The following is an 8,849-nucleotide window of genomic DNA, read 5'->3' as shown; positions in this document are numbered from 1 at the left end:
ACGTTTGGCCTATATATCGGCATATTTGGTGGTCTTTCTCTTCAATCACCTGCCTTTCAGAATCTTCTTCTCAGAAAACTTTGAAACTTCAGATCTAACAGAAAGCTTTTAACACTCAGCTATTAAATCTTCCCATAACCTGGAGAATGTAATAATGCAGCTGGACTCAAAAGATCCTTCTAGCAAAGATTTGCCGACAATTAAGCTGCCCAAAGGACAAATTTTGATGGCATAACAGTATAGAATTGGGCTGAGCTCTAAAATTGCATTATTACCATTGTTTCACTGAATGGTTATGCAAAATTAATTTAAAAATTAAGGGTCAGTTTGGTGTAATGGTGAAGGTTCTGCCTAGAAATCAGGAGATGGTGAGTTCTAGTCCTGCCTTGGCATGAAAACTGGCCAGGTGACTTTGGGCCAGTAACTGTTTTTTAGTTCAACCCACCTCACAGGGTTGTGGGGACATGTACCAAGTATGTTGACCATTTTAAGTTGTATATCTATATATAAAAGCAGGCTAAAAAATAAAATCTAAAATAATTGGTATGGCCTCAGTCTCTGTTAATGCGAATAGGACACATTGTCAGGGTTAGTCTTTCCCAAGGTGGTGCCATCTGGGTAATATGCCCATGTCAGCTGAGAACCTGGCGTGCTACAATATGATCAAAGGGTGCCTGATACAAACTGAAGAAGGGAAAGTCAGGACAATTACTGAATCAACTGCAATTGAAGTGTTGTCCTGCTGGGAATTACCATTTGGCTCCATACACTCCTATCTTTGAACATCCTTGGTTAGGCTCACTATGGATTCACTTTCTTTCAAGAAGACACAAAAGGGACAGACAAGAGGGTATCCAGTTGCTAAACCCTCTGAACATTCTTGTTCCTAATGAACATTTTGTTGGGGCCTCAGTCTCTGTTCCGGGTCTGGAAGCAGCTGGGACAAGTTGGGTGTCCATCTCTTGGAACATTGCTAGACTGTGTGATCCAAAGGTAAAGATCTCCCTCCTGCTAGGCCCCCCTCATGCCACCTCTCCTTCTATGCCTCCTGGTGCTTAGGGAGGTTGACAGAGGGCTGCAGGAGAGTACCTCTTTGCTGCAAGAGGACCCAATCCAAGCCCAACAGCTGGGCAGCACAGCGTCCAGCCTGAGACAAAGCAGGAACAATATAGCTGTTAAAGAGACAGCCCATGGTTACAGGGCCTGTGGTTGGAGCACACACCTCACCCTTCAGTGGCTCCAGGTTCAGAGGCAGGTGCAGTGGAGACAAAAACAGAAAAGAAGTTTCTTCTTCATCTGCCTGCTCTTTGCCAATGTCCCCATCATTGAAATCCCAACTCTTTTAAATGCAATGGACATAAAGAAGAGGCAGGATTTCATTGCATTGGTTGTACCCACAATTCTGACTCTTTTTACCAGAGTGTCAGTTTTCCAAAAGATGCCCTAATTAATTCATGAGCCTTGAGCCAAGTTTCAAAAGAAATCTAGTCATTTATTAAGGACTCCATTTCGGCAATACCCCATTGTAGTCAGATCTGACCTCATTTAAATTATGGCTGAACTTTGCCCCTGTTTCTTTCTTTCCCTCAGTCTGTGTCATAAATCACATTCTCCAATGAAGTGCACATCTCACAAGCTTGCTATAGTAATCTGAGATCCGACTCTAGCTGAAAGCATGCGTGGAATGCGCTCTCCCCCCTTTTTTTCTCACCATGGCAACTTATAACAGACATGCAAATGCTTTATGAGTTGACACAGAGGTGGTATTCTGCCATCTCATTTAAACATTTTTTTTAGCCAAAGTGCATATGCAGAAGGCTGAGCACATGTGTGGATAAGGTGTGTGCGATTGAAGTGAGCATGTGTGCACATGCACTCCCGTTTGCAAACCGGTAGGGAAGTAAGTGAATACAACCCCAGTTTTTACCTCCTGCAGACTGTTGCTTTGTTGTTCTGTGATTGCTAAAAATTGAACAATGAAACCTCCTTTAAGCACATTCCCAGGGATAGGCTGGGGGGGGGGATGGACAGGGGCAAGAATCCATTTATTCAGCCATGCCATTTCCTTAGGCAGGTGTGAATTTATGTCATTGGCATCATTCTCTGTCCTTTGCTCAATGACATTGTTACACAATTGGTATCAATCACTGTATAAATATTATCCATTGCTTGCAAAAACCATTGCATTGGGGACAGGCGGATCGGAATTACCTAGATCTTTTGCCACGCTGAGAGAGGAAGCCCATGAAATTGAGTAGCATGCTTAAACTTGGCATACCACAATTCAACTACCAAAGCCAAATGGCAAACCTTAACCCTAAAATAACCAACTTTCCCCATCTGTGTGGTGGTCCCACCCACTTTATGGCCCTGAGCCCCACCTCAAAAGGATTTTGAATTTGATGGGGGATCCAAAACCGCCCAATTTCTGAAATCTCACATCAATCCAGTTCTGTCTTTTGCGTTCATGATCCAAGGACACTGTCAGAATATTCATGAACTAGAATATGACATAGCAACAGGTCAGCCATTGGCTGGAATAGGACATGGTAACAGGTCAGCCAATGAATAGGCATAGCAACTAAGTCAGCCAATGAGGGCTGTTTGGGAGCTGAGACAGCAAGGAGCTCAGGTGTGGCTTAGGGTTAGCTTACCTGACCTGCATAGAGGAGGTTCTCTTTGTCTGTATTAAGCTCTCAGCTCTAAAACAAAATTAGTCTGGACTTGTCTGCTGATCTGAACTGAAATGAACTGTTTTCTCTGCTGTTGGCATTGTATATATTCTTGTATATAAAGAAGTTTTTTATTTAAATCAGTCCTGCTGACTCAGTTATCTATGTGTGCTTTCTGGATTTGATTTTTGCAACAAACTCTGACAGACACTTAGCCTGGTGTCATTTGGGACTACAACCCCCAGCACACTAAGGCAAAGCCTTTCTGAACAGTATGATGGTATTGGCATAGCTACAGTCCTGGCAGTGCAATTCCACAGTGCACCAAGGTGAAACTCACAATGGCCCCGGAATTAAGAAACCCAAAGGCGCTAGGTTTTCAACTAACCCATTTTAAAAATAGCATCAGATTTGGTGCTGCCACTCCAGGCACCTGTTTTACTGAGCAATCAAGGAAATCATCTTGTGTGTGCTGGCCCAGTCCAAGACTGAGTTCCTTTTATCTGGCACAATTTGAGTCAATAATCATGCTGACAGAGGAAACCGAGGTTCAACACTTCATTTCTGTGCAGAATTAAAGAGATGTACACTTGGAACTCAAGTCCAAATCAAGCAGGCCTGATGGTATTCAGCAGTCTGTTTTTATAGCATTACAACCATATATACATTATGATATTTCATCACTTCTTCCTAATTTGCTTAAGACATGTGCAATTTACCATCTCATAATATGCATAGGTGGTATTCAGCAGGTTCTGACCAGTTCTGGAGAACCTGTAGCAGAAATTTTGAGTAGTTCGGAGAACCGGTAAATACCACCTCTGACTGGCCCCGCCCCCATCTATTCTCTGCCTCCCGAGTCCCAGCTAATCGGGAGGGAAAGGGGATTTTGCAGTAACCTTCCCCTGCCACGCCCAGCGAGCCACACCATGCCCAGCGAGCCACACCATGCCCAGCAAGCCACACCACGCCCACCAAGCCATGCCCACAGAACCAGTAGTAAAAAAATTTGAATTCCACCACTGATAGGAGTAAGTGTGTGCACTTAATTAGTAAGCTCTGTACCTCTTGAGTGTGCTTTTTAGCATGCTAATGATAAGATCTTTACCTTGGGACTTTTGTCTACCAACTTAAACTAAAGTAATGGGTCCCTTGCAAAATAAAGCCACAATCGGCCAGCTAGACTAACACTTCCTGTAACTGAAGTGTTTATGGTTATCTTCTTTAGCTTCTTCAGTTAAGTGTCAGAGAACTTAGCAAACTGCATGTCAAGGGTTTATATGTGATAACCAGCACACTGAATTACACCCAGAAGTAGTAACCAATGCAACTCATGAAACAGAGATGATGCATAGGTTGATCATAATAGGTCATCATGGCGTACATCACTGAATTTTGGACCAGCTGTAGCTGCTAGATGTTTTAAGGGCAGCTCATTGTAGAATCAAATACAATAGTCCAGTGATGATGTGACTAGTTATAAGTGATAATCTGAAAGGCCTCCTGTTGTCGGAGTAGGAGCAATTGGTACATCAGTTGGATCAGTTGGATTTCCTTACAGTGCCACAGGCTCCTAAGCAGGAACAGTGAGTCCAGATGGGTGCCCAGTTTGAATGGGGGAGTGGCACCCCACCCAAGACCAATGATGATTACTTCCCAGATCTCCATTTCCAGGGGAGTCCAAATAATTACAGCTACTTGACATTGGCAGAACTGAGTTCCCTGAGCCTATTCACCCCAGGTAGACCCAAACAACCTCCAGGCATCAAGTCAGGAGACTGACATTACTATCTGGACCTCTCAGGGTTGAGATTACTTTATTAAAGTTATTAAAGCACAAAAAACCCTTTCTACAAAGCTTACAAAAGACATCTGTTTAGCCTCCAGGCCCAGGATAACATCTTGACTAACTTCTTCTGCATTATTTGAGTCCGGACAGTATAAACAATGGGATTTAAGACAGGGGGAAAGATAAGATAGAAGTTGGCCAAAAGAATATGAGTTGGAGGAGACACCTGATGGCCAAACCTGTGGGTCAGGGAGGAGACTGCTATAGGGATGTAGAAAGCTAAGATGGCACAAATGTGGGAGCTACAAGTGCTAAAAGATTTGAGCCGGGCCTCTGCTGTGTCTAAATTCATCACTGCCTGGAGGATCCACACATAAGACAGACCAATGCCCAGGGAATCAATGATGAGAACCAGAAAACCAATTGCCATGCCATAGATGTTGCTGATGGAGGTGTTGTCACAGGAAAGCATCACCACAGCCATGTGCTCACAATAGGAATGTGCAATAATGTTGGTGCGATAGTGAGTCAGTCTCCTCACAAGCAAAGGAAGGGGTGAGATATAGAGGACACCTCTCAGGAGAGCTGCCACCCCAATCTTAACAACAGTCGAATGGGTTAAGATGGTCTTGTGTCTTAATGGGGTACATATTGCCACATAACGGTCATAAGCCATAGCCAGGAAAATCCCTGATTCCACAGTGGCAAAAGAATGAATGGTGAACATCTGGAGCAGGCATGAGTGGAAGCCAATCTCCTTGCTATTGAACCAGAAGATGGCCAGCAGTTTGGGAAGAGCGGAGGAAGAGAGCACCAAATCAGTGATAGCCAGCATGGAAAGAAAGAGGTACATAGGCTGGTGGAGACTGGGCTCTGCCTTGATGATGAAGAGGATGGTGCAGTTCCCCAACACTGCCATGATGTACATGGAGCCAAAGGGGATGGACAGCCATGTATGGACTGCTTCCAGTTGAGGAACACCCATCAGTAAGAAGCTGGATGGGCTGAAACAGGTGTTGTAGAAAGCAGAGGTCATATCATCAACACATCTTAGGGCAGACCATCATTCCTGCAGTTGGAAACATGAATATTTAAAGTTTATTTATTTGTTTGTTTGCCTGCTTAAAAAAATGTATACCACTATCTACCTAACCAATGAAACTCTGGGCGGTGAACTAGAATAAAATCATAATGCAATTATTAAAGCAAGTTTAAAAGAAGGGAAAAACCAAGTCTAAATACTTTCTCTTAGTGTGATGGGATTATTTTTGAACTGGGGTTTTTATGTTGCTTTGCAAGTGTGGCAATTAACACAGAAAACGAAACATCGGGAGCTTTTATGCTTTTTAATTTTGGCAAAGCTATTTACAACAAGGATTTACAACAGGCATATATAACACAATCCTGGGTTTCACCTGGTGTCTGATTTCATCCTAATTTTCTCCCAGAGACTACTCCCTTCTATCTCTTCTACTGGCTCTCTCTTTCCTCCATCTCCCTTCCCTGTTTCTGGGCTTATCAAGAGAGAATGAAAATAAATCAATGGGCTGGGATTTTATTGTCTTGTGTTCTGTGCAGCTTGACTCCTTCCAGAAGGAGTCTTCTTCTACTTGTGGTGGGGAAGAATCTCTTTCAGGGTCTTCTGCCCAGTCCTTCTCCAGAGACCAGGATTTCGCCGATCACCAATGAACCCTTCCTTTGTTCCCATCTTGGGTGAAGATGTCATCTCTTTGGGTCTTTGCTTCCCTTCTTCCACGGAAGCCACCCATGGATCTTTGTTCTTCCTCATCACCCAAGAACTGATGACTGCTCTGCACAATCATGTAACTTCAACTTTTCTCTCCAGACAGTTCTGTATTGTTTTTTTCTTCTCCTTCCCCTTTCCCCTCTTTCTAATTTTGGGTCAGATCAGCACAATATTCCCTAGCAGCTAAAGAGGCGGATGTCCTCCAAGGCTCCAGGCTCTAACACCAAGATACCAGAACAATGGGTCTGCTACCTCGACATCTCCCCATAATAGCTCTGGCTAGCTCATGGACCCCTGTGGCATCAGAACTGTCCTTCAACTGAGTTTCTTCTCCACTTTTCTCTTTCCATTTGCTAGTTCATGCCAACATGACAGCAGCCAACTTAGATCACTAAAACCCATGTGATGTACACTTAGAATAGAATAGAATAACAGAGTTGGAAGGGAGTTGGAGGTCTTCTAGTCCAGCCCCCTGCTTAGGCAGGAAACCCTACACCACTTCAGACAAATGGTTATCCAATCTCTTCTTAAAAACTTCCAGTGTTGGGGCATTCACAACTTCTGGAGGCAAGCTGTTCCACTGATTAATTGTTCTAACTGTCAGGAAATTTATCCTCAGTTCTGTGGCTTCTCTCCTTGATTAGTTTCCACCTATTGCTTCTTGTCCTATCCTTAGGTGTTTTGGAGAATAGCTTGACTCCCTCTTTGTGGCATCCCCTGAGAGATTGGACCACTGCTATCATGTCACCTCTGGTCCTTCTTTTCATTAAACTAGACATACCCAGTTCCTGCAACTGTTCTTCCAGTTCCCTAATTATCTTTGTTACTCTTCTCTCTACCTATCATATAAAACCATACCTGAAATCCATTAACTCCAACTTTTCCTAGGGTCAAATCCAGGTGTTCATAGCTTTCCTTGTATGTTCATATGCTTCCAATAATGGGGATGTCCAGCTACTCAATCCTGTTAGCCTCATCTTGCTTGGAGGAAAGGGAAAATAGATAAAGATGGCTTTCCAGCCTCATCTATAACTGTGATAATCTTCTTAGAAGCCCCTGTTCTGATTCTCTGCTGGGTTGCCCCAACCTCTGTATCTAGACCATCCCATCAGCACTGCAGCATGTTCTTAACAGCCCTCAGTCATTCATCAAACACCCCACAAAAAGTCTTTCTACAAATGTACTCTTATGCCACATTTTCTGCCCAAACAAGGTGGGCAAGAAATGAATTGAAGGAGCATCACACTAAAACAAACTGCCCAGCATATCCCACTTCTGCCCTATAAGGTAAAGAACAATCCTTTGAAGAGAAAGGTGGGTTCAGTCCATGGGCTTCTGTTGAGACCTCTGAGTAGACAGTCCTGGAAGCAACAAAGCAGGCAGATTCAGATTACTTACACTAAAATGTGGACCTTCTCTGGAAAAACCTGGATAAGAAACTCAGATGCATTCATTCCTAAAAGTGAAACCCATGTTTTTCAATCTATTGCATTCGTTACCCTAACAAATCCATAATGGAAAACCATGGGAATGAATTACTTGGCACAATTCCGTAGTTTTGACAATTTTGCAAAGCAGCTGCCTTTAAAATATCGTATGATGTCCTGTTCAGTTAAACTGGCTTTAGGGCTCCAGATTAGCCTCTTCTGAGGACAGCCACCATCAAGTGCTGCCCAACTCTTTGGCTCCCAGACCACCTTCTTCTCTTGAGACGCAGCCCTCTTGCAGTTTCCTTTCCCTGGCAACCATGAAGTAATCAGCGTGTGATCAAGGAAACCAGAGCAGGGAGCAGGGTTGTCAATCTGAGCAATTGGTCACATCAGCAAGACCCACCCACCAGAAGCTGGCCAGGATCCCTGCCCTTTTGCAAGGGGAGCCATCCTTCCAAGCCCCCACCCCAGTCTGTGGAGATCTGAAATCTGTTTGCTAAAATTCCATCCCACAAAGATGATCGCCCATTTCACTTACCATGTTGGCAAGTCAGCTTGGTCACTTCTGCAAGAATGTTGGCTGGCACTTCTTGGTGAAATACTTATGCTGCTATTTCCAGCGCCTTGAGGGATTTTACAAGCCAGCAGGGGCCAGTGGCAATTAAGCGGTGGTTTGGCTTGAAAACCTCAAAGCATCAATAAGGTCTAAAAATATATATATTTTGACCAAATCATTCTTTTGATCTAGACCCGTTTAAATGGGAACTAAGGTTTCCATAATTCCCTTAGTCTGACTACGTGTAGGCATAATTCCTTAGTAAGCAAAAACCATTTTAGCAGATTCTCCAAGCGGAAGATTTTCTACTCCAGGTCCACTTTCTTGAGCACCAAACTCTTGCTTATCCTGTCTTTTCACCTTGGAAGATAAGATTGTACTATCGGGGGTCCCTCCCCCCACAAAATCTCCCCATCCCAGAAGTGGCCAGATAGAAACCTAACACTTCAGACCTTCTGAAACATGGCTGGTGATCTGTGTTTTATTTATGTGCATTTTAATAACGGCTGCTGTATCATGCAGTGCAGTGATACTCTGGTCAGTAGTCTTGGTTTTAGGCTGCTGTTTCATTTATTGATTTGTGTAAGGTCGATTTTTTTATTCTCCCTCATATTCCAGGCAGTTTTGTATGATCTCTTTGAACATGGCTGCGGGA

The 8,849-nt window shown here is 43.7% G+C and overlaps 1 protein-coding gene and 1 gene segment (V, D, J or C); both read right to left on the bottom strand.

Annotated features, from left to right (window-relative positions):
- LOC309390886 (Ig kappa chain V-III region PC 3741/TEPC 111-like) overlaps nucleotides 1-8,849 on the bottom strand; it is a 380,622-nt gene that overhangs the window by 210,330 nt on the left and 161,443 nt on the right.
- LOC309391628 (olfactory receptor 52M1-like) lies at nucleotides 4,532-7,093 on the bottom strand (the record flags this gene model as incomplete). Its single annotated transcript, XM_081952300.1, has 2 exons — nucleotides 7,067-7,093; nucleotides 4,532-5,530 (listed from the first exon to the last, which is right to left on the bottom strand). The coding sequence occupies exon 2, from the start codon at nucleotides 5,495-5,497 to the stop codon at nucleotides 4,532-4,534; it is 966 nt and encodes a 321-aa protein (XP_081808426.1). The 5' UTR covers nucleotides 5,498-5,530; nucleotides 7,067-7,093.

This window comes from Natrix helvetica, assembly GCF_964273705.1.
Source record: "Natrix helvetica genome assembly, chromosome: 4".
Lineage (NCBI taxonomy): Eukaryota > Metazoa > Chordata > Lepidosauria > Squamata > Natricidae > Natrix > Natrix helvetica.
This window is presented reverse-complemented; position numbering and strand designations above follow the sequence as displayed.